This window comes from Macrobrachium rosenbergii, chromosome 30 (genome assembly GCF_040412425.1).
Source record: "Macrobrachium rosenbergii isolate ZJJX-2024 chromosome 30, ASM4041242v1, whole genome shotgun sequence".
NCBI classification, from domain to species: domain Eukaryota; kingdom Metazoa; phylum Arthropoda; class Malacostraca; order Decapoda; family Palaemonidae; genus Macrobrachium; species Macrobrachium rosenbergii.
Window position 1 is genome coordinate 15,471,001 of NC_089770.1, and position 27,500 is coordinate 15,498,500.

General features: G+C 36.9%; 1 protein-coding gene across 13 annotated transcripts in view; it reads left to right on the top strand.

Moving 5' to 3' along the window:
• LOC136855094 (sodium-dependent dopamine transporter-like) overlaps positions 1-27,500 on the top strand; it is a 119,267-nt gene that overhangs the window by 19,604 nt on the left and 72,163 nt on the right. For 4 of the 13 annotated variants that reach the window (XM_067131913.1, XM_067131915.1, XM_067131920.1 and 1 more), the window contains exon 1: positions 2,786-2,963. The exons of 7 other annotated variants lie outside the window; for them this stretch is intronic. In XM_067131913.1, the coding sequence (XP_066988014.1) occupies positions 2,919-2,963 (45 nt within the window). In that variant the 5' untranslated portion in view covers positions 2,786-2,918. Of the gene's footprint in view, positions 1-2,621; positions 2,964-27,500 lie in introns of those variants that run through there. 2 more of the 13 variants (XM_067131922.1, XM_067131923.1) reach the window with 1 other exon arrangement.

Below are 27,500 nucleotides of genomic sequence, written 5' to 3' on the forward strand. Positions count from 1 at the left end.
TGTGCGTTGAGGATAATTATGCTGAATGAGTTAACCATGTTTGTTAAATTTGTGTTTGGCCCAGATGGTTCCCTTGGGAGGTATTCAGTTGTCCCACAGTCGTTGCCTATGTGCCTATGTAATATTTGTGCAGCGGCCACGCCCATCGTCAGATGTACATAGACCTGCGTTGTTCTGACGTTGTTCTCACTTCATCTCGACGCTTTGTTGTTCCGCAGATAATCAATCCTTCGTCAGCAGAGCTTTTTAATGGCTTAGGTCTGCCTTTAGATAAGGTGTTACTTGCTTTACTTATCATTTTTCGTATTTTTGTCTTTATTTTTATTTGGTCTGTATGTTCGTTCGTATGTAGTCTTGCTAGCAATACTGTGTATGTATATATATATATATATATATATATATATATATATATATATATATATATATATATATATATATATATATATATATATATATATATATATATATATATATATATAATATATATATAAATAATGGATTTCTACCAGTTTGTATCAGTCCTCTGAGAATGAAATAATGCAGCAGTCAAGCTGACATCGGTCAGAATTTATATACAATTGCTTTTTGTGGTGTTGGATGTATAAAAATCACGTACAGGTGTGATCTTAATCACACACACGCATTATATATATATATATATATATATATATATATATATATATATATATATATATATAATATATATATATATATATATATATATATATATATATATATATATATATATTTATATATATATATATATACATATATATTTATTTATATATGCATATTTTATATACATATTTACATATATACTATATATGAATGGAACTTGTTTTGAGAGACTCTCTCTCTCTCTCTCTCTCTCTCTCTCTCTCTACTTGATTTATGGTACCTCACGAAGCGCTTACTTATCATTTGATTGCTTGGTACAATTAACGTTCACACAAATACGTGGGAAAATGACTGTAGTTTAACCGCAATTGCAATCAGATGGGCTCTATTTTTTATCTTAAGATGTTGCGTCAATTATTTTTATTGATGCTGAATTTCTCATTTGCAAATCGTAAAATTTAAATTATGCGTTGTATCTTCCTAGAGGTAGTAAACATTGCTCCAGTGAGCTTATTTGTGTATACAGGGCCACACGAACGGTAGATGTATAATTGTTTGTAAGCAACATTTGTGTCTACAGATACAGGTATACAGGGTCGTACATACGATAGATTTTGCGTATACATACGCAAGCTGTTATCTAGAGGATGCAGTTGAAAAACAGCCACATGGTATTCACAAACAAAAACAGCCACACAAACAGACTTAATGAACATAGCACATAAACAAACCTGAAGGTCGTTTCACTGGGACACTATAGCTCATCCACAATGGCCCTGTCGGACCCCCATTGGCCCCTTAATGGTTTGGTGGCCCTTAATGGTCTGGAAGGGGCCATTAATATCACCATATAATGGGTCGAATGCAAATATCAGTAGGGGTTACAAAGGATTTAGAAGGAAGGGATCAGGTTTTAAGGTTTACAATTCAAGCAGGCGACTGGTTTGTTAGTAGAAGGAATTAATTTACTTCTCTCTCTCTCTCTCTCTCTCTCTCTCTCTCTCTCTCTCTCTCTCTCTCTCTCTCTCTCTCTCTCCACGTTTTACGGTTTACATTTCAAGTAACCGACTGATTTGGAAGTTCAAGGAATTTATTCTCTCTCTCTCTCTCTCTCTCTCTCTCTCTCTCTCTCTCTCTCTCTCTCTCTCTCTCCACGTTTTAAGGTTTAGATTTCAAGTAATCGACTCGGAAAATTCCTTTGGTATTTAAAATGCATTTGGGGCTGATGTCAACCTTTGACAGATGGACCCCATTCATTCTCCTAAGGAAGAATTCTCTCTCTCTCTCTCTCTCTCTCTCTCTCTCTCTCTCTCTCTCTCTCTCTCTCTCTCTCTCTCTCTCTCCACGTTTTGTAGCTTTCATTTCAAGTATATAATCGACTGATTTGGAAGTTGAAGGAATTTGTTCTCTCTCTCTCGTCTCTCACATCAGCTAAGTCCCACAATAGTTGACTAGCACCCAGATTATCCATACCGTATTAGGAAAGGAAACTCGCCTATACCGTTCCTATCTCATCCTGCTCGCAGAGAGAGAGAGAGAGAGAGAGAGAGAGAGAGAGAGAGAGAGAGAGAGAGCTGAACACCCCATCCATGTTGAAATCGAAAGGGAAAATGGAACCGGTTTTCAACCATTCCATTTTCTCAACCACTCGGGTTTAGAAGCGGGTTGGGTTTTCGGGGTGGGAAGGTGGACTCATGGGTGGGATGGGAGGTGGGGAGGAAAGCCTAGTTGATGGTGGGCTTTGGGAGGTGGGGTGTGTGTGGTGTCTACATCAAAGCCTTATAGGGATGAACGCTGGGGATATTCAGTAACTCTAAGAAATTATTAGTTATTATTATTATTATTATTATAGTAGGAGATACTACAGTATATATATTCTCTCTCTCTCTCTCTCTCTCTCTCTCTCTCTCTCTCTCTCTCTCTCTCTCTCTCTCTCATTTCTTATTTATTTATATCCATTTCCACTACACTGATGAAATATTTTAACATATTCCTTATTCCAGAGTAAAAATAAAAAAAAGGATTTAACAAAATTGGTGTTAATTTCGTAAACGGAAAAGTATACGAAAATATAAGTACCAAAGAAAATAACAACAGATTCATTAGGTGAGAGGACTCCCGAAAATTTGTATAAAAAAAATGTAAAAATAAACAAAAAGTTTGAAAATTCGAGACAGCTAAGATTTGAAGCAGTAAGCAAGAGATAGAGAGAGAGAGAGAGAAAGAAAGAAAGAGAGAGTAAGACGCGATAATGACTTCTACGTAAGAGTTCCTTAAGGACAAAAGTGCCATGCTCCAAGATGCGCTGGCGAAAGGCGCAAGGATTTGATCTGAATGAAGATGGGGTGAGTTTTTGTTTTTTTCATTCATATATTCATCGTTTATTCACGATTTATTCATGATTTCAGTGTCTGATCGTTTCTGGATGTTCTGTGTATACGTATACTGATTTTAAAGTCTGTGTACTTGTAAGTTAATTAGGTGGGCATTGTCTTATTCCAATGATTGAGTGAGATTTCTGTTCTGTGTATTAGTAAAATTGTTGGTTAAAGTTGTATACTTGTAAATAATTAAGTGTAGAAGTGCATTGTTAAAGTAAGTAACTGGATGGGTTATCTGGCGTTGCAGCTGCCTGGGTCACTGACGCCATTGCTCATAGGGATGACTGGGATTTATAGTTACAGTATATTTAAACTCACTATACTGTAGGCGATTAAATTATTTTCAGTAGCTTTTACATTTTCCCCGTAAGCCTTGAATCCTGTGGGGGAAATAAATACATTTTCCCTTCCATAGCGGAATTCGAACCCTCACACATGGTGTAAAGAGTTAGGTCATCCAGGAGACAATATCCAGCAGAAAAAGGTCACTCCACTCTAACTGACCTTTTATTTTCGGACGTTGTCGTCGTCGACCGCCCAAATCCTTGACCGGTGACCGTTATCAAACCGCGCGTGACATTTTCTATCCAACTGAGGTTCGAATTTTTTTTTTTTTTTTTTTACCTGGGTGTTATTTTGGTACTACCTGATGGAAGGGAGAGAGAGAGAGAGAGAGAATGTGTGTTTTATTCCAGAGAGAAAATGTATTTTAATCTACAGAGAGAGAGAGAGAGAGAGAGAGAGAGAGAGAGAGAATGCGTTTTATTAAAAAAAGAGATAGTTTTATTTAAGAGAGAGAGAGAGAGAGAGAATGTGTGTTTCAAGAGCCAGTGTGTATTTTATTCAAGAGAGAAAGTGTATTTTAATCTACAGAGAGAGAGAGAGAGAGAGAGAAATATTTTATTAAAAAGAGAGAGAGGGGATAATGTGTTTTATTCAAAAAAGAGAGAAAATGTTTTATTCAAGAGAGCGAGAGAGAGAGAGAGAGAGAGAGAGAGAGAGAGAGAATGTTTTACCCAACTATCCATAGAGCAGATCAACAGCACAAGGACATTCGTGTCGAAGATCTGAGCTAGCTTTAGGATAGCCCAGGACCCACTGATAGCCATGCGGCGACACTCCCCCCCCCCACCTCCCTTCTCTCCAGGGGGGGAAGGGGTTATAGGTTTGGGGGGGGTGGTTGTACCTCCCACAAGGTCCAAATTCCGATGGCTCGATTGGGGAATGTCGACCATGTCTGGCGACGGCGGCGTCGTCTGGGAGACGAAAAACACTTTCAGGTCTGAAGGTTTTTTCCCAGCGTTAATTATTTCTTTGTTAGGGTTTTGGTTACCCGTGGAAAAAAATCTCTGCAGTGGATTTTTTTCCCTCAATTTGGGATCATTTTCTTCCTTTATTTTCCGTCTTTCTTTTTTCTTGCTTTCTTTAGCTGAAAACCCTAATTCTTTTTTTAAATCTTCATCTGTAAACCCATTTATGGACAGAGTTAACATATTTTATAAACCCAAGAGGGCTTTTTATAGTACCTGTATTCAGATTTGTGCCGAGGTCTGCTTTCAAGAATCGCCCCAAAGAAGGTGGAGAAGAGAGAGAGAGAGAGAGAGAGAGAGAGAGAGAGGAAAAGGTGGTAAATAGATAAATAAATAAATATGAGGGAATTGAAAATGAAATAAAACCGATACACCTGAAATTCAGGAGACGTCAGCAGCAGCAGCAGAGAGCAGGCCGTCAGCAGGAATGAATTAGTTTCTCTCTAAAATATTTTGTAGGCCAGAGGATTCCTCAACTGCACTGGGCAGGCTGTGCCACATTTTTGCTGTAACCAAGATAAAACTCCTAGCAAACCAAGTAGTATTAAACCTGATGCTAGTAAACGACGCGAGGTGATGGTTGGTTTAAATTAGCTTGTGGTTTTGTGTTTGTCAGTGACAATGACTTCCACAAAGAAAATCCACATTATTATTATTATTATTATTATTATTATTATTATTATTATTATTATTATTATTAGCTAATGGTTTTGTGTTTGTCAGTTACACTGACTTTTCCACATAGCAGATCAACTTTATTATTATTATTATTATTATTATTATTATTATTATTATTATTATTATTATTATAAAGACGTTTAACAAGACTAATGAAAACATTCTAATTAAACTTTCGGGTTTCACTATTTGCAAGTGGAGTCAAATTCTGAGTTAGAAGTTTCCTAAATAAATTTGAAACCCTGGTTTTAATATTCAGTCATCAGTACAAGAAAAAGGGGAGGCCTAAATAATATCAGTAAATGAAAAAGTTAGGCCTAAACCTTTTCCCATTCGTTCTTCCCCAATACACCTTTTCAAGGCCATTTCCCCCTCAGTGCAAAACATATAGATATATATATATATAGTCTATGGGGTTTTGTAGGCCTTACGGATCAAGGGAACTTTCGTATAAGCCTAACGATGGGGGAGAGGAAATTTTTATGGCCTGCGGGGTGGTGGATGTTCCCGTGATGGGAATAATTGAGACGGTGTCGATACGGCAAGGAATAGCTTAGTCTAGTTAGTTTTGTTTACATTCTTATTTCCTAAGTTTTCCTGGAAAGTTCTGGACTGTTTGTAAGCTCTCAGCTTGGTAATGTAAGCTTAGCAGGTTCTCCAAAGCTCTGTGTAATGATCTGAATTGAGATAGTCCCTGTATCCTGTATAAACAGGCAGTTTGCATCCACGTATTTATTTCGTGTGTGTGTTGAATTTCCACGTCATTTTCGGCGTGTACCTTGGTCCAGTTTCTGAAAAGGTATGCAGATGAACCACTTAGTGGATTCAGCGATTGCCTCTTTGTTTTGCTTAATGTGCTTCTTTACTGACCCCTCTCAATTTCTGTCGTGGGGCCAGGCTAAGCCACCTACCAGTCACCCACTGAAGAAACTCGTGGTGCCAGTGGGCTGCTGATACTCACGATTGAGTGGTGCCACCAAGACCCAAAGAAGGCAAGAGAGTTCTGCTCAGGTGTACCACTGAATGGAATTAACTACTAATAGACTATCATCCTAACTCTCTCTTATATTACCAACGGTATACCAACTTTGTTACCCTAGCACAGGGAGACCTTAGTTGATGTTTGAGGGCTTAGACTATTTCCTGTTGACCTAAGCAGTAAATTTATGTATCTAATAGCTACCCGACTCTTGTGGGTTGCAGCCAGGTATAGGCCAGCAACCTCATGCCCAAAAAGACTGTCAGTACCCTCTTGGGGTCCAACCCCATCTAAGGGTAAAGATGGCAGAAATTATATATTAGCATTTTGAATATGTAAACAGGATATAGGTTATTAACTTGCTGAGCAGGCTTCTGCGAATTAGTGTTCATATGTACCACAGAAACTGTCACGCCAGTGACGGAATTGAATCAGTCAAGACCCATACGAATAAAAAAAGGAATAGTTACTCCAGAATAGCACAACTGGGCACCATGTGTTAATCTACGTGGGCTAATACACCCAATTAATTGACCAGTAGCAAGATCTCTTCGGCACGCCCGCTATCTCTTTTGGGTACTGAGAAGAACGTTGTCAGAATGCCCACTCTTTCTCTCTCATTTCATCCATTTCTGTTTTCGTTTCTTCTTCGTCTCTGGTCTTAACTGTAACCTCGAGAAGGTAAATCATGGCCTCATTGGTAAAAGATCGTATATATTAAAGATAGTGATGAATTAGTAAAAGTAAGGATGTGAAGCTATTCGCCAAGGTCATACAGCAATTACTGAACACGTACTGTAGGTGTAAGATCGAGGTTGTTCTTTTAGGACGAGAATGAATGTCTCTCTCTCTCTCTCTCTCTGTTACCGATAACATGAAGTGTTGTAATTTTTATCTGAGAAAGGAATTGACCTTACTTTTTTTTAAAGTAAGAAGTCCAGCTGTTTGAAAAGAAAGATGATTATATTTATATATATATATATATATATATATATATATATATATATATTATATATATATATATATATATATATATATATATATATATATGTTTTATCAAAATATATCTATATATATATTTTCTTGACTATATTTTTATATATATATACATTCCGTTTTTCGTAGATTAGTTCTCCATTTAAACAGGCACGCACAAACACACGGACACAGAAGGTGTACATGTGAAATGCGCGCGTGCGCACGCGGCAATTTTTTTTTCTGTGGTGTCGTGTGTGCACTGTCTAGGTTAATACTGTATTCTCACGAGTCTGTTGTCAGCGCAAATAAACCGTGGGAAATTATCCTGTGCTTTTGAAGTTCACGTTGGCTGGCGTCTTTGTGTTGTTCTTTGTCTGTACTGAACAAGTGGACAAGTGTTCAGGGACTGAAGTCTATCTGGATTACATAACACTGTGGGACAGTCTCCCTGAGGATGTTGTACAAATGGAACATGAAAAGTTCAAGCAAAGGTGCAATGCATTACTACCCTAAAACAGTTCTCCTTTCACTTTTAATAACTTACTTTTCTATCTGTTTATTTATTAATTTGTATTTTTTAATTTTTTAATAACCCCTTCTTTCTGCATTTCATATTACCCTCTGTTACCTCTTCCAAATAGTTCCTCATTGGGCGGGTGGGTTCCGTTCACAGCTAACACTGCTGGCCGCGAGTTCGAATCTCCGACCGGCCAATGAAGAATAAGAGGAATTTATTTCTGGTGATAGAAATTCATTTCTCGCCATAATGTGGCTCGGATTCCACAATAAGCTTAGGTCCCGTTGCTAGACAACCAGTTGGTTCTTAGCCACGTAAAATAAATCTAATCCTTCGGGCCAGCCCTAGGAGAGCTGTCAATCAGCTCAGTGGTCTGGTTAAACTAAGGTATACTTAACTTTAACCTCTTCCAAATGAACACCATATTCTTTGGAAGCTCGAATTTCAAGTCAGTGGGACCTTTTGCGGGCTTGTCCCATATGCAGAAGGGTTTATCTTCTGAAAAATAATAATAATGATTATTTTTTCGCCTACATCCTTTTTCCCTTGCGCGGGCGTGGCACCTGGAGGTGCCTGGGCTACCCAAGGTCCTAGGTGCTTCTACATTTCCGGTTTTCAGTAAAATGTTGGGGTGTGAGGTTGCCAAACCCATACTCTGTTCCGTGGGTGATCAGAGGGATAATTATTGTTTTTATTATTTTAAAATTTTGAAATTCGCTAAACCTAAAGTTTTTGGAGGCACTGCAGATTGAAGATTATTATTATTATTATTATTATTATTATTATTATTATTATTATTATTAACCACAATGACCTCTTAACGTGATGCATGTATCATGTGAATGTGACCTATTATTATTATTATTTATTATTATTATTATTATTATTATTATTATTATTATTTGCATACGCTTAGGATTCGCACTTAGGCCATGAACATAACACATGAAAATTTCACCAGTGTATAAAAATAAAAAAAATAAAACACAAAGAATTGATATAACGTCACAGTATGGCAAAAAGGAAAAGAAATACCTCATTAATGATGACAGGTATCCAGGTACCACCCTACTCCCCCCCCCGCACCTCTCCCCCATCCTCCCACTCCACAAAATCAAAAGCACAATTTCGTTCCTAATCGCCTCAAGGATTATTTGGGCACCTGACTACAAAATTAACACTTCTTTTTATTCCCTGGGGGTGGGGGGCCGGGTAGCTCTAGCACAGTTAACAACAGGTAAACACAGACACTCAGTTTAATCTGCTCTCCCGCCCTCAAACACACCTGCTTTGCAATGGACTAAGTTCTCTGAAAATTGTCCCAAAATTGGGGACGATACTTTGGCCCCATTGTCCTCCGTGGGATTATGGGAGAATGCAGCTTCTCCCTCCTACGCTCGCTTAGAGCTCCCACGTAAAATTGAAAGCGAATTTGAACAGAAATGAACAAGTAATTTCTCTTAGCAACAGCAATGTCGAACTGAATTCTTGTACAAAACCTGAGGTTTAGGGGACCCAACTTGAGAAAAAAACGGAATTTCAGAAATCATTTTTTATAACACCTAACGATTTCATTTGAGAGAGAGAGAGAGAGAGAGAGAGAGAGAGAGAGAGAGGCTTACAGGACCAAACGTCAAGTGTAAAGTGATTTATTTAGCAAAGTAATCAATACCACCAATTGCGCCATACTCCTATAATAATAATAATAATAATAATAATAATAATAATAATAATAAAGATATTTGCACCCACTGACAAATGTTCGTTGTGAGGGTTTTTATGGAAAAATCCCAACACCTTTCAAGGCGTGATTCTTCATCTTTTTTTTTTTTTTTTTTTTTTTCTGCCCGTCACGGTGCTCGAACGTAACCCTCACCGACCTTCTTTCTTTTACAGGACAGGTTTTGGGACACAAGTTACACCACCAAACATTCAGCAGCCCTTGACCGCCCTTCTCTCTCTCTCTCTCTCTCTCTCTGTGACGACTCTAAACACCCACTGTGATTTTGTTGGTAAACGTACTCACAATGAGGTACCTGATGGTCAGTTGACCTTTGTGGGTCGAAGCTGAGGGTGTAGTATATAATATGTGTGTATATATATATTATATATAAAATTCTAATTATAGGCTAAATGATAAGGTCTTGTTGAGGTACTTTTCTCTCTCTCTCTCTCTCTCTCAAAATGCCCACAATCACAGGATAATGACATAAAGGTATATATATATATATATATATATATATATATATATATATATATATATATATATATATATATATATATATATATATATATATATATATGCACACACACACACACACACACCTGTCCACAAAATGCAGTTACCTGCCGGACCTGCTTCCGTTCACCTCCAACTCTTCCCCTCCCCTTCCTCTACCCCTCTCCCTGCCCTTTCCCCCTCCGAAAAGACACCTGAAACCCCCAGGCTTTGCTGGAATTTATTCTTGGTACACATATGCAATTTATATATTGCATTATGTATGCGAAAAGAATTACAATTGACGGTGTTTATGGGACGAAAATAAACTTCTTTTTAGTAAGAAGGTGGACAAAATTGTTCTTTGTTCTTGCAGTTGAATGTTGGGTTTAAGTGAGGAAACAAAAACTTTATTTATTAATTTTTTTTTATTTATATTTGGCATTGTTTCTGATTTAATTCTTCGTGTTTATATCAAGCCTGGCTTTTCGATAAAATCAGTTCGGCTTATTGTGTCTTGCCTGCAGTAGCTAACTGTATCTTTGTGTTTTCCTACAGTAGCCAACTGTATTCCTGTCTTGCCTATAGTAGCCAACTATATTTTTCTCTTGCCTACAGTAGCCAACTGTATTTTTATATGGCCTACAGTAGCCAACTGTATTTTATATTGCCTACAGTAGCCAACTGTATTTTTATATTACCTGCAATAGCCAACTGTATACCTGTCTTGCCTACAGTAACCAACTATATTTTGTATTGCATACAATAGCCAACAGTATTCCTGTCTCACCAACAGTAGCCGACTGTATGTATTCCTGTCTTACCTACAGTAGCCAACTGTATTTTCATATTGCCTACAGCAGCAAACGTATTCCGGTCTTGCTTACAGTAGCCAACTGTATTCCTGTCTTGCCTATAGTAGCCAAATGTATTTTGTATTGCATACAATAGCCAACAGTAGCCAACTGGATCTCCTGAGTCCTTCCCAGTAGCTAGCAATAATAACCTCCTCTCTGTCTTTCTAATGAGCTAGCAACATCTCTCTGTACTTCACATGGCCAGCAATATCTCATCTGTCCTTCAGAGTAGCTAACAATATCTCCTCTCGATCTTTCCCAGTAGTTAGCAAAATCTCCTCTAGTTCTTTCCTAGTGGCTAGCAATATCTCCTGTCGGTCTTTCCCAGTGGCTAGCAATGTCTCCTCTCTGTCCTTCATAGTAAACTGTCTTTCTGTCTCTCTTACCGTGAAGAGTGCAAGAAAAAAAAAGGGCAATCGTGGAGCTGAATCGATTAACCTAGCCATAGTCGACTCCAGTCACGCAGAACATTCAGAGTAAATTATGCAGAACTTGTCCGTCACCTTGAGGCAACAGAGCTTTTAGAATGTTGTTTATTTGTGGTTGTTTAGCTAGAATGTTGTTTTTCGTGGTTGTTTATTCTCGGATAGTGTTTTGGGCCGAAGCTGAAGCCTCGTAAACATATACACATTGGATTCAGTCCACTGCAGTCGACTGAATAGTACGTACATCATTCAAGATCGTAGGTGTACAGAGAGACAGTTTAGATTTTAAGGGAACATGCAAATTTTGTAAAGTTCTAGCCCCTTCCCCCTCCGGATTCGACCCAGGATTGTCTTAGCAGCAGAGAGAGTGCCTTTACGACTAAACTACCAGGCCATTATATATATATATATATATATATATATATATATATATATATATATATATATATATATATATATATATATATATATATATATATATATATATAATAGAGATCGCAGTCTACAGTACGTATAGCCTATAGGCTATATAATAAGAGATCAGAATCTATAATCTTCACACCTGTAAACAGTTACTGTGTAACATTTCCTAACCAGGTTCACCTGTACTGAGCATCCGCGAGATTTAGCAGAGGAGTTTGTGAGATAAGAAAGAATTTGTTTCAGCAGCCAAGAAATTCTGCTGTTTTCTTGTTTGGTTTTGAGACCAATGGATAACCAGGGCGTTTGTCTGTTAGCCTATGTGACACAAAATTCAGCTGTTTTTTTGTCTGCATTTGAAACAGACAAATAGTCAGGTCGATTGTCTGTTCGCTTATGTGACAGACAAATTCAGCTGATTTTTTAAAGCTTTCTAGACAAACAAATAGCCAGGCTGTTAGTTAGCCTCTGAGAGGAATGGCAGACGAATCCACATGTTTTTTGTTTGCTTTTTAGACAAACCAATAGTCAAGCTGTTTGTTTTTTGCCTCTTGAGATGAATGGCAGATTCAGCATATCTCTCTCTCTCTCTCTCTCTCTCTCTCTCTCTGCAGACAAATTCAGCAAATTTTTTTGTATGTTGAGACAAACCAATAGCCAAACTGTTAGTCTCTTTGCTTCTGAGATGAATTACAAAGAGAGTAATTCTCTCTCTCTCTCTCTCTCTGAAACCGATTGAGAACTGTTCATGGATCAGAAGGCTTTGGTTTCATACATCCCCCAGGTATCGAAGTCTGGTATCGAAACCAATTCCAGACGATAATAAAGGCCCCTGTTACAGCCTTTTTCAAGAAAAATTAAGATCAGTTCTCGCATTTCGGGAGGAACCGGGAGGCGCCATTTGGCAAAGCTTCTGGGAGCTTCTGAGGGGGTATTTCCCCAGCCATCTGCAGAGGGAGAACGAGAGAGAGCAGGGGAAATAGATTCTTTCAGCTGGTGTTAAACGGGAACCAGCTGGGACATCCCCAGATCAGCCAAGTGACAAACTCGGATCAACAAATAGCGAAGGATTGGTTCTCCAATAGTCTTATCGGACTGGAAGCCATCTGCGTGCGGGTTTATAGTACAATGACTAGGAATCGATTTTTGGAAAGATTGGTTTAAAGTATGATTTAAATCGATGAGAGTGGGATTTAAACCGACTAAAGTACGATTTAAATCGATTAAAGTATGATTCACGTGATTAAATTATTTAAATCGATTAAAGTATGATTTACGTGATTAAAGTATGATTTAAATCGATTGAAGTATGGTTTAAATCGATGCAAGTATGATTTAAATTGATTAAAGTATAAATTAAATAAAGTATGACGTAAATAATTAAAGTATGATTTAAATCGATTAAAGTATGATTTAAACATATTAAAGTATGATTTACGTGATTTAAAGTATGATTTAAATTGGTTAAAGTATGATTTACGTGATTAAAGTATGATTTAAATAGATTACAGTATAATTTATGTAATTAAAATATGATTTAAATAGATTGAAGTATGGTTTAAATCGATACAAGTATGATTTGAACCGATTAAAGTATTATTTAAATCGATTCAAATATGATTTGAATCGATTAAAGTATTATTTAAATCGATTCAAGTATGATTTGAATCGATTAAAGTATGATTTAAATCTATTAAAGTATGATTTAATTCGATTAAAGTATGATTTAAGGGATTCTAGCATGATGTAAGTGATTAAAGCATGATTTAAATGGTGCACTGGGTAAATAATTTGATTAAAGTGTTGTACAAATATTATAACGTAAGCGATATAAGACTAATTCTTCTGATATAAAATCCAGTAGGCCTAAACCCCGTTTTAAACATCTATATTCAAACAAACATTCGTCTAATGTTCTCTACGTGAAGCTGAAACTGGGCGTTGACGTTCTCTCTCTCTCTCTCTCTCTCTCTCTCTCTCTCTCTCTCTCTCTCTCTCTCTCTCGTTAAATTGTCGTAAATATCGTGGGTTATTTTCGTGGATTTCCCGAGATCTCGGCAGACGATTTGTTGGGTTTTTCGTCCTAAATAAAATAGGCCTAAAGAGAACTTACTGGCCGAATACTCCACAGTTGGAAATCTGCCCATTTTCTGCTACTTCTCAGGGTGTATTGAGTATTTGACACTGTAGGCTTATGTATTCGCAACGTGGGAAAATGGAAGGTTTCTAGGAATTGCACACACACACACACACACACACACACACACACACAGATTCTCAGTTTCTGTTAGGATGCGTCATCAAGAAATTTGAATTAGCTACAGGCGCTGAGCTGAATCGGAATGAAGCTTGTATAATGGGTCTTGGAGCTTGGAAGAACGGAAATGTCTGGTCCCTAGCCTGGCTGGAATCTAGAAATGATGGTACTATATTTGGTGTTTATTTTTGCAATGACTATGAAGATACTGAAAAAAAAAATTGGGGAAAATATTATCAGTAAAATGAGTGTAAGATTTCGTCTATTATCCAACAGACTTTTATCAATATATCAAAAAGCCTTCATCATCAATGTTATGGTTTTAAGTAAAGTGTCGCACATGAGTCATATTTTTCCACTGTCAAGAAACTTGGCCAAAATGATAAGAGAGAGAGGTGTTCAGGTGCATTTGGAACGGAATGTACCAGCCTATCAAGCGTGAAACGTTGTACCTAGACAAAACAGAACTGAATATAGAATTTAGGCCAAAGACCAGGCACTGGGACCAATGAGGTCATTCAGCGCTGAAACGGAAATTGACAGTTAAAGGTTTGAAAGGTGTAACAGGAGGAAAACCTCAAAGCATTTGCACTATGGATCATTTGTTAGGAGAGGGTGGGAAGGAAGATGGGAGAAAGACAATATGAAAGGAGGTACAGTAAAAGGAACGACAGGGGTTGCAGCTAGGGTGCAAAGGCACACTGCAAAGAACCTTAAGTAATTCCTACAGTGCACCGCATGAGGTGCACTGACGGTCCTACCCTCCTACGGGGTAGACAAAACAGGTGATATTGATGTAAGAGAAGGTGGTATTGGTAATCAATTTATAGGCTACTACAAATCGGCTGCTATAGCCTACTCTCATGCACTTTCATGGATATAGTAGCACATTAGAAGTGTAGGCTACGGATACTCCCTGACATTGTATAACTAAAAATGAGATAAGTAATTTGTTTGCCGCTAAAGGGTGCTATTCTGTTTCAAATACATTAACGCCGTATTATCAGCAAATAACTGATACAGCCATGAAAAACTGTAATTCAAGTGGACTCCCTAAAGTTAAAGCTAAGCGTGTGTATAAAGTCCTGAAACCTCCCCATACACCTCTTGTTGGAGAGAAATATCCCTTGTATAACCGGTCTCATGTTTGGTCGCATTTCAACCTAAATTTATTGATTCTTATTAAAAAAAAAAAGGACCCGTGTATCGTTTCTTGAAACTTTGGCAACAAAAGAAAGACTCAAGATTTTGAGTATCAAATCAGACGAATTATGTGATAAATGTGGAGGCGCTACTTTGGCTTGTTATCTGCGCGTCACCTACTCCGAGGTGCTAGTACTAAACACCGTATGGTAAATGTAAAGTAGACCCCCGCACGAAGATGTCGTTTATTAATATAATAATCTGTGGACAACACAATATAGAAATGGGTGTCTATAATACTTTGATCCTTAGGGGCTAGTACTAAACACGGCGTCCCAACGCGCTTATGCCATGTTTAGTACTAGCACCTCGAAGTAGGTGACGCGTATAGATAAACCAAAGTAGCATATATATACATGTTATGTGTATATATATATATATATATATATATATATATATATATATATATATATATATATTATATATAGAAATATACTGTATACTCTATTTTCAGATGCATATATATATATATATATATATATATATATATATATATATATATATATATATTATATTTATAGTAGAGAAACATACAAAACACACATTGTGTGTGTGTATATATATATATATATATATATATATATATATATATATATATATATATATATATATATATATGTATATATATATATATAGAAATGCACTCAAATACTTGAATCCATAATTAGCCTATAAAGAAGACGGTCCCAACGCTAAACATTCAAACAGCCTCTGTACACTTGTTTATTGCTTAACCTTTTATTGATGGTCTCCTTTCTTTCGTTATTTCTTCCTTTTGCTGGGCTCTTGAAAAAAAAAAAAAACTTATGTATTTAGTGTGGAGAGGTAAAGAGCCATTTGATGTGGTGTATTTTTTGTCCATTTATCAAGCCGATGAGGAGTTGGTTTACGGGTCTTTTGGAAAAAATTGTTGTTAAATGTGACGAACCAATGAACACCTTAATGTTAGACTTTTATCTCAGAACTAAGAGACAAAACAGCACAATGTCCTTGTTAGCTATTGAATAATATAACGCAGTTTGGGCAAGTAGAGATGATAACTTAGATGTGAATTGAAGAATAAATATTATTTGATGTAAACTAAATTTTCCAAATACGTCTTATCAAGATGGTGCAAAATGAACACCTTCTTTATAGGTGAAATTGTAAATACTTTGTAAATAGTACATGTTACAGAAATGTAAGGATTATTTTAATGCTGTTATTAATTTAAAAAAGAATTAGGATATATTAGAATTGTTCGATACTGTAGGTCGGTGTATTCGCAAAGTAGGAAAGTGGACAGTTTTGAGGCGTTGCTGAGAGAGAGAGAGAGAGAGCACTGAAATTTAGTGGACCAATAGTCACATGATGGCTCCGTTAGGCCTAACATCCAAGAAAAAGGAAAATTTATTTATGTTCGCTCTTTCTGGCCGAATCTAATCTTGGAGTGAGGTTTAGATGTTGCGGTAGTATCCAGTATCCAATTAAGCAGCCTGTGCCTCTTTAACCAACAAACTAACCAACCCTCCTTCAAGGTTTAGGCCTACTTAATTGACAAGGCTTTCCCCGGATCATTAAAACTTTGGGGTAGGTCTACAAGATTAGGCGAACTCGTGATTGATATGAACTTAGGATAAGGTAGTAATGGAAGCCATGTACATACAGGTGGTCCTCTTGAATTACAGCAGGTTTTGCAGTTTATTATACAAGACTGAACGTGATACAGTTAAATACAGTCAAAAAAGAAATGTGCACAATATTTTCATTGCAATAACACTTTCTCCGCCATTTACAACCTAGCTATGATCGCATACTTTGCCTTGGCGTCTCACCTTCAGAATTCGAGGCCATGGGGTGATTAATGTTCCCCCCCTTTTTTTTTTTGAGTTATATGTAATATGACAAGGCAAAATAAAGAAATCCATAGGATTTTTCATCTACAGACAAATCCTTATTACTTTACTGCGCTATGAAGAATCTAATTTTTGTGTAGCCTATTGATATTAACTGAAACCCCAGTAGATCTGTTAGGCCTATGATAATTGCAGCTATAGTCAGTAAACGTACAAATCTTCCCTGCTGAGTTTTTTCAGTGGGGTGATGTTAGATTCATACACACACACACACACACATATATATATATATATATATACATACATATAATTATCCTACAAGTATTTATACTGGGTCTAAGTTATAGTGAATTCTGTATTAATTGATACAAAACGATCTGTGTTAGGCTTATCTGAAGTACTTCAAAGTTACTTACAAAGGCATAACTTGCATTTTTGTTTGCTAATAGAAATATGTCAGCCAAATAATGAAAAGTACTGTCTGTCAATTTCAAATAAAAGAAAAAAAATTCATTGTTGCCAGGTAAGCCTTAGGCCTATGCACGCCATGTAAACAAAAGTATATTTCATTCGTCCGTTAGAAGACCAGAGGAGTCTAGTGTATATGCATGTATCCAAGGTGTGCTGGTAGGGTGTGTATCGAAGTGTATCCAAGGTGTACGTGTGTAAAGACCAAGCAAGAAGTATAATATAATCCTGTACCAGTCGGTGTGGTTTACCATCAGGTTCCAAACCTAACTTCCCCCCTAGTTAGGCCTACGGGGTTAGATTTATCCCTTGACCCTGTGGGAGCGATTTTATGCTACAGTAGGCAAGAGTCGTTGGAGGGAAAATATAAGAGAGAGAGAGAGAGAGAGAGAGAGAGAGAGAGAGAATGGGTGTATACGAGAGAAGGTACGCCCTATCTTTGGTCCAGATCTGTTACCGAGTCAGGTGGTGGCTGTATATTTCTTGTTTTTAGTCATTTTAACTTTGATATTTAGTATTAATTTGGGTTTTTATATTGACGTGGAGGGGCTAAGACATTTGAAATTGTGAATAAATATCTCAATTCTCTCTCTCTCTCTCTCTCTCTACAGTTTTCTAACCAAGACCGTAGCAGAAATACGCAACACCAATAGACTAACACGGGAAGGTTAAGATCTCGATCTCTTGCTACATAAGTAAAAGTTCTTAAAAAAAAAAAAGCGGGTAGCTACAATCCTATAACGTTATAACGAACGCAGCGCTAAAAGTGCCTTTTGTAAGTATATATTTTGTAGGTATTTTTTTATCTGGGAAGGCAAAGCGTGTTCCGTTGGTCAGACGGTGGGTTGGTTTTTCAAAAGCATCACCATTTCGTAACTAATTCAGTACGGTTAACGATTTACGAGGCGTTTCGCATTGACAATGGAAAAAACCGTTGATAACCATTATCCAAAAGGCAAGCGGAAACCGTTTAAAAGAATTTTGCGAAAGGAAACGGAAATAGAGAGAATTTAAACCATGGCGGAACAGCGCAGGAAGACAGGCAGACAGTTCCAGGCTCAGGCTGTCTGGGTAAAAGGCTACTTACTTATAAGTCTAGCCGACGACGGACGGTATTGTGAGAGAGAAAGAGAAGGCAACGGTCATTGGTCTCTCTCTCTCTCTCTCTCTCTCTCTCTCTCTCTCTCTCTCCACCCACTCGGCGGCGAAGCGAACTGTTGTTTGTTGACCTTGAAAGGTGGTCAAGAGAACTCTCACTTTTTCTTACGTATTTGTCGGTAAACGCTTTTCGCTTCTCTTAATTTCTGCCTTAGCCAGCCGTTGATTTTCGAGTGGTCTATCGTAATGTAGATATTATAACCGCCCTTAACATACTATTTGTTGTATTTAACTATTCAGTATCTCTAATAAATAATTGTACTGCGAAATATTACTCTGTAAACAAAATTTTATAACGGCCGAGAGAAACCCAAAACAGGTTACTTAACACCAATATTAGCATTACCAGCAAACCAGTTACAAGTAATACACTCAAACAAAAGTAATTCTGTAACACTTACCATCCTCCTTGGCACTTGATTTTCTTAAGCACTTATATCCCGATAACTTGTTCAGGAAGAAAATTCAGTAATCCCAATGAGAATTTTAACACCCACTTCGATTAAATCCGCGCGGCCGAAAATTCCATTCAATCTCTCACTACCACTTAACGACGCAATTCAAGTGTTTGTGAATTCACTTTTCATTTAGCAAAAGATATTATGAGGTATTTAGCCCATCAGTCAATTAAAAAAGAAAGGCTGAGCACGTGGGAAACACGGTTTTGGCGGGAAAATCTTACGCACGCCTCCTGAACGCCCGCCATTATCTTCAGCGTCATTTTTTTTGCCATATTTACATAAATATCTAGAGATAATCACTCGCATTTACTTTTACCTATCCTTACTTCCGTTTTTCTTGGCCGTCACCTTCGGGCGTGGGCTACAGAAACACTCGCCAAGGCTGAAGTAAAGTGTAAACCGAAGTAAAAATGGTTCTTCATATGGCAGCACTACTGTTTTGAGCGTATTACCAACTTGAACTTCCCATTAAATCCCCGTTTCGATAACTGCCTGATTACTGGAGATTTACCCCGTTACATATTGCTATTTTAAATATGGAACAAATTGGGTTTGCGTTTTAATATGGGTGACATTTTCAATATCTCTGGGAGTTTCCTTGTTGACAAGTTAAATGGCGCCATGAGATTGGTGACGTCATGGCCGATTGTTCCAGTATCGGATATCGCGACGTATTGTTTAGACTTATGATATGTTGTTTATTATTGAGTGTTATAAATGGTTGTAGTTTGTTATATACACAGATCCTCGATTGATCTTAATGTACATTAAGGTCAGTTGTTCATTTCCACAATGAAGAGGTTGTTTGTCAAAAATCAATATCCATATGTTAACTGCAGGCTTGTGTATTGTCCATCCATTAGTTCATTTAAAATATAGGCTCAAACGTTATGAAATGATTATGGAACTCCTATCCATCTGTTAATTCACTGTAGGCCTGTGTAACGTTCACCAATTAGTTGCAATAACACTTAGGCTCATTTGATACTGAACGTAAAGTGAACTATTATAAAACTTACTATCCATTTGTTAATTAACTTTAGGTCTATCTACCTCTCACCCATTAGTTCATAACATTTAGGCTCATCCGATATGGAACGTTATGAAAATTATTTTAAAAGCCAATGTCCATCTGTTAATTCACTGTAGGCCTATATACCGTTCATCCATTAGTTCATTAACTTCTAGACCTATTCTATATTGAACGTTAAGGAAAAGATCATCAGTATTTCAGCTGTATTCTCAATAATCAAAGCAGTTATGCTAATTTTACCCAGCCAGTTTTTGTATGCACAGTTCACGCCAAGTTCACTTTGCAAGAGCAGTTCCGTGCGCAAATATTTTCATATTTTCGTGTTGCTGATTTCGACATGGTTTAAAACCATTAACCTCCTGAGTTGCAACACCAGACATAAAACACCATGCATGTTTTGCAATGTAATGTTTGTAGAAGTTACCAGGAGGCTTCTCTCGACGGTAATAATTGTAATGATAATATTTATAATGTTTTGGTTGAAAATCTGTAACAGTTTGGAATTAGAGGTGTTTTGAATAATATACTTTTTTTTAGTTAGGCTAATCTGTCGAAACTTAAGACGTATATGTTAATACGTTACTAATATATTAATTACTTTTTGTTTCTTGCTTTTAAATTGATATTTCTTGAAAATGGTTGACATAGGTGTTTATGGAAGGATAGGCATTGGGATAATTTTTTCTGGATCTTTAGGCCTAAGACAGACATTATAGTCCCAATTGGTTCAGTTTTTTTTTTCTGGAAGGTTAGTCCTAAGGACAGACATTAAAGTCCCAGCAGGTTCAGTTTTTCTGGAAGGTTAGGCCTAAGACAAACATTATACTTTAGTCCCATAGGTTCAGTTTTTTTCTGGAAGGCTAGCAGTAAGACAGACATTATAGCCCCAGTAGGTTGTTTTTTTTTTTCTAGAAGGTTAGGCCTGAGACAGACATTAAAGCCCCAGTAGGTTCAGTTTTTTCTGGAAGGTTAGGCCTATAATAAGACAGACATTAAAGTCCCAGTAGGTTCAGTTTTTTTCCTAGAAGGTTAGGTCAAAAACAGACATTATAGTCCCAGTAGGTTCAGTTTTTTTCCTAGAAGGTTAGGCCTAAAACAGACATTGTAGTCCCAATTGGTTCATTTTCCTGGAAGGTTAGGCCTGTGACAGATATTATAGTCCCAAATCGTTTTAGAAATTTAGTTTTAATAAAGCAACTTAACCTCTGGACATTTAATTTTATCTTAATAATCAGGTCGTTATTAGTAGTCAGCCACCAGTTTATTCATTAATCAAAGAAAAGGGTCAACACCCTTACCATTCCTACCCCATCTGCCCTTCAACATCAAGCAAAAAATACCGTCGACTTAGAGGTGTTTTTTTTTTTTTTGCGTGTGTCCAGAAAAAGGCCGAATTCATTTTTTGCAAAGAACGAGGCAAAGGAAAGTACCTGGCTTGGATTTTCTCACGAGATTAGTTGAGCCCCAGAGCTAATGTGCAGGTGTGTCCGCTTTTAAAAGGTGACTTTGTTTAATTAAGAGGGTGAAGGGGGAATTCATACCTATCTGGGAAACCAATCAAAATCGGCCTATTGTTGATTTGTTGATTTTCCACCAGGAGTGAGTGTTACAGACACACGAACACAAACACACACACACACACAAAGACAGAACACATTCGTGGGGAAACGACGCACGTAAAAAAAAAAAAAAAAAAAAGGCGTCTGCACGAAAAACCCGTTTGCCAAGTGAATGCAGTCATTTCTCTCTCTCTCTCTCTCTCTCTCTCTCTCTCTCTCTCTCTCTCTCCTTGTGTGTATGTACGTGATATGTCATCTTGTTTCTCGTACTCAAGTAAGAAAGTGAGACTTACTGTATTCTTGAGGTATTGTCGTCAAAATGGTGATATATCAAACATTGGATTCGAAAAGGTGATTTATCACAAACACTGGAGGTATTGTATTAGAAAAGCTGGTTTATCACAAACATTCTTGAAGTATTATATTCGAAAAGGCGATTTATCACAAACATTCTGGAGGTATTGTATTCGAAAAGGTGGTTTATCAAAAACATTCTTGACGTATTATATTCGAAAAGGCGATTTATCACAAACATTCTGGCGGTTTTGTATTTGAAAAGGTGGCATATAACAAATATTCTTTACATATTGTATTCGAGAAGGTGATTCATCACAAATATTATAATGCACAATAGATGGAGCTAGGATACTGCTAGTTGCTTATTAAGTTCATTATTTTAGGTGTGAACCACCCCACGCCCTTAAAGAACCCGGAGATAGGAAGGACCCTTTCATTAATATTCAAAGGCAATAAGCATTTAATAATACCAGCATCTCAGGCGTGGGTTTACTAGACGCCATTACAGAGGACCACTCTGCAGCATTATAAGCAGCTGGAAGAGGAACAAGAATCCGTTGCCTTTGATTCTAAAGCTTCGCAACAGTCACATAACTGTGTTGTGAGTTTTTAAAAGCCACCCAGGGCTTGGATTTTCCTTAACTGTCCCTTCCCCCCCACCCCCAGCAGGATATCTTAAAGATATCATGTGGTCGTCTTCCAGTAATGGAGAAACTTTCAGTGTCGTCTTGAGTTCCTTCTTGTCAGAGAGTTTTTGTAGAGACACGAGAGATATTTCGATTGTTGGCAGCAGAATGCGGTAAGTATAATTCGTCAAGGTCGACTAGCTAGGTAGCTGACTAGCTGACTGGCTAGCTAGTCAGTGAGTCAGTTTGATAACTGGACGTTCAGTCGTCTCCCTTCTTAAGAATCTCGTGTTTTTGTTCTTTCTGTCGAAGGAGGGAAGGTTTTTCCACTCTGTGAAGATGCCTAACAGCCTGTTTAGGAAAATCTTTCTCCTTACGTAAGAATGCCGAGGCGTTCTCCGTCCTTCTTTAGAGAAGGCTGGTCCTGAATTGAGGAAGAAGTAGGATTAACGAAGTCTTAGGAAAGTGAATTACTTACAAATGTGAAGAGCTGTGATGCAATCATTCCTTGGCGGTAACTGACCTTTTTAATTTTACAGTTCAAATCCTGCTTAAAATTACTCTGGTAATGAGAGACTCGAATTGCCCAGATCGGTGGCTGTATGTTTCTCTCCACCTACTGCCAAGCTCTGGCCTTCTCATCCGGCTTACGTTTTCCCAGATCAGTATAATTTTCCTTCTTTCAAGAGGCGATTCTGTGGATCTGTTCCTTACCTACATTATTAATGAATTAGATAGTCTTGCCTTTTTATGTGTGTATTTGTGTGTTCGTGTGTGTGTGTATAGCAGCCAAGGACTTCCAGAATCCTGTCACATCTTAGTGTGTTCTCCTTTTATCTCGCATCCTAGAAGGACTGGTTCCTACTGGGATCATAAATATCGCATTAGATAAAGGAACCGGTTAGGTACCCCATCAGTAATCTTCTTATTTAGAGGTCGTATGACTGTAGGTATGTCCAGGCGTTGGTCCTTATTATTATTATTATTATTATTATTATTATTATTATTATTATTATTATTATTATATGTAAAAATTTCATAATCACAAGAGTTATTAAAACGGTAAAAAAAATCAAAACATGTAATTTTATATTTGTTTCCAAATTTTTATTTACCCTTATATATATCAGTGTGGACTTTTCATGATGATGATGATGATGATGATGATGATCATCATCATCATCATCATCATCATTATTATTATTATTATTATTATTATTATTATTATTATTATTATTATTATTATATATGTAAAAATCTCATCATCACAAGAGTTTTTAAAATGGTAAAAAATCTACACATTTAAGTGTGTATATATTTCCAAATTTATATATACACATACGTCGTGAGTTTTTCACCATTATTATTATTATTATTATTATTATTATTATTATTATTATTATTATTATTATTATTGACTGAAGTTATATACCGACTTCAAATTTTTATAAGGCGTCTTTACAGTGTGCCTAAGGTGGATCATATCAGGTGCTATCTATCTGTTTAGCCGGTTCGTTTGTTGCTAAGTGGTCTTGTGAGTGTGTGTGTGTTTGCGCGCGCGCACGCATGTGTCAAGGCCCCTTAGTGCAACAAGTGGTACTTGTACACAAGACTCATATCTAAGTGTTTTATATCACTTCAACCCCTACGTAACTGTTTGGAGTCGGTCACTGTATTTGTTTGTCCAATGGCGAAGCAGTGTCAGTCAGTTCCTGACCTGTTCCGTGACCTCTCATTTCGTGGGGTTGACCTGGGTCACGTAAAAACATCTGCAGTCCAGTTCTCGTGTCCTTCGAGGCTGGGCAGGAGAAGGACGTGACATCCTGCTTTCTGAGGCTGAGCAACACGACCTCTCATTCCGTGGGGTCGACCTGGATAATTTACCTTCAGTTCATTTCTTGTGTCCTTCGAGCCTGGGCAGCACAAGGACGTGACGTTCCTGCTTCCTTGGGCTCAGTAATACAACCTGAATAAAGATGGTATCTTGATATTTCGTGATGATTATGACTGGTACGCCATTTTGAACTCTGTACTCGAGAGGATTAAATGTAGAAATATTTCGCTTTATATTGCAAGGTCATATGCTGTATTTAAGTGCTTTACTTTTGTCTACTTGTATTTAGCTGCACATTGATGTACCTTTTGCTTATTTATTATTTATTTCTTATGCTCTGTAGGTTGTATTTAATTTTTTCGTATATTATTATTATTATTATTATTATTATTATTATTATTATTATTATTATTATTATTATTATTATTATTATTATTATTTTGGGTATACTATGCCTTGACTAAAGGCTAAAGATCTTGTCTGTTTTCTGTTTCTCTTATCAATATGTTTTACGATTTACGCATGAGAGAGAGAGAGAGAGAGAGAGAGAGAGAGAGAGAGAGAGAGAGAGAGAGAGAGAGAAAGAGAGAGACAATTTCGTCCCGTCATAAAAGCCTTGTAAACAGCAATCACTTGTAAATGTAGTAAGGAAAAAAAGATGGTCAGTTAAGTGAAAGTTCGTGTGAAGTGTTCTTATCTCTCTCTCTCTCTCTCTCTCTCGTCCGGAAAGGCTATTAGCTCTCCGTATATTTATTTTATGAATTATCGAGGTACTTAAGTCCTGTTTTTTTGAAAAGGGTCTTGCACTTTTAAAGTTTATTCTAGTTTTGTGAAATTTCATTTTAGTTTTGAGTCGCAGGAATGTGTGAAATATTTTGATTTTTTAATTTATTTATTTGTTTTTATGTTTCATTTTTGATTTTTTTTTTTTTTTTGGCAATTTTAAAAGGTTTTGATGCAGGGGATCTGTGTAATTTTCTTTCAAAGTAGCCAAGAGGCCCGTTTAAAAAATAAAAAAGGATTATCATTTTCGTAATGTGAAATGTACAGGTAAAGGTGAATATCAAGTTTTTTCCGCTGAACTGGGAAATGTGTTTATCTTAAGTGAATAAATCACCTGAAAATTTGTTTTAGTTTTAACGAGGATATTAAATAATTAGACCTTCAGTATATGACCAGTCTTTATTTTCTTACCACATAAAGGTGCTAATTCATATATACATCCATTTTATTAGCTGTGTCTACAGCAGGCCAATCTAACCTAATAATCTTCTCAGTTAGTTAAGTTAATAAAATTATTAAAAATCTTCGGTTTTTTCCATTAATGCTCTTCTGGGACGCTGATAACTATTAAAAGCTACCTTACTGGTAAGGCCAGCCTAGAAATTACCACCCTGGACAGTGCCAAATTTTTGAAAGATCAAATCTGGGTCCTTTATCTCTATTCGCAAACTGGTTGAATACAAAGTCTACAATTTACTGGTAGACCTAACCGGTGTTTAATATGAGTATCCAGCATTTGGCAAATGTTGGTTTTGAACTTACACTCATTAACTTGTTTTCAACCTGTTTGTGATATGCATGGGATAAATTGCTTATGTCCTGAAGGCACGTATTATTGTAGGGTGGAAGTAATTTGTTTTATTTTCATTTTCATTTCAGAAAGTAGGGAAAACAACAGACATCTCTGAGGAATGTCTGCCATGACCTGGAGTTGCATTATTCAAATAAAAAAAAACGTGAAATCTTTTTAATCAAGTGGTTCTCATAGCAACCCACTCTGACCCAGCAGCCTTTTGTTTACGTTCGGTGCAAGCGCCAGTCTAGCGCCAATCACCTCCCACTCACCCAGATTTTCCGCTCCACCGACTCTTTAATAGAGTCTTTTGGGGAAGCGCTTATCCGCCCCCACTTCACCACCAGCCGTTTTCCGTTGCGTTCTACTGGTCTTCGAATTGTCGTTTCATGTTAATGATGCCATCTGGTGGCGGCTGGTTTAATTTTGCAGCTGACTGAAATTAATCTTATAAGTTTTATTTAGTAAGAATTTGTTATAATTTATCATTGATAATTACTGGCATTTTTGCCAGTATTGTACACTAATAAGTTCATATATTATTTTCATCTTTATGAAATGACTGAATTTCACTTTTTTGATTGAATAAAGGGACTTGATTAGTTGGCCATTCTGTTTACATTTTTTTATTTACTTAAATTATTTTTCCATTTTTTTATTTGCATATATTGTTTTGGGGTATGACTCCACATTTCCTTATTCACTACTGATTTTCAATCATTAGTCTTTTAGTCACATTTTTAATGTAATTATTACTTTAGTTATAGTTTTATTTGTCGTATGCTTAATTCGGTATTGAGGTATATACGTATTTTTTTTTAATTCCTCGAGTTATTTTTTATTTTTGGTTTTTCATTAATACATTTATATTTTGATATACTAATTTTTTTAAAAAAGCGATTTTAATACTTTTATTAATTTTTTTCTGTCAAAGAAAACTATTGTGCTGGCTTTGTCTGTCCGTCCGAACTTTTTCTGTCCGCCCTCAGATCTTAAAGACTACTGAGGCTAGAGGGCTGCAAATTGTTATGTTGATCATCCGCCCTCCAATCATCAAACGTACCAAATTGCAGCCCTCTATCCTCAGTAGTTTTTTTTTTTTTTTTTATTTAAGGTTAAAGTTAGCCATGATCATGCGTCTGGAAGCGATATAGGACAGGCCACCACCGGGCCGTGGGTAAAGTTTCATGAGGCGCAGCTCATACAGCATTATACCGAGGCCAACGAAAAACAGGTCTGTTTTCGGTGACCTTGATTATACGCTGTACAGAAAACTCGATTTCGCCGAAGAAACTTCGACGCATTTTTTACTTGTTTGTATTCATGAAGACACATATTTGCTTATTGTATTATACCTGACTTTAATTACAGAGATCCATTACTTGCGGTCCTCCTTTCTCCATGATGATGCTCTCTCTCTCTCTCTCTCTCTCTCTCTCTCTCTCTCTCTCTCTCTCTCTCTCTCTCTGATGAATCGTTCGCAATTAAGATTTATTGGAAGCGGATTGTACACGTCTGCTACATCATCCTCTCTCTCTCTCTCTCTCTCTCTCTCTCTCTCTCTCTCTCTCTCTCTCTCTCTCTCTCTCTCTCTCTTAGAGCAGATGGGTGACCGATGACTCTTCCAGCAGCCTTTTCTGAGGAGAATTCGAAAGCAAAAACAGACGAAAACAGCTGTCGCTGTTGTGGCTGTTAAGGAGATTTACTTTCATGTTGTTTGGGGAATTTGCTGAGAGGGTTTTGCGTCTCTAACTTTATATTTAACATTGATTTTAGTAAATTGAAGTACAGGAATGTTTATTTGGTTAATAA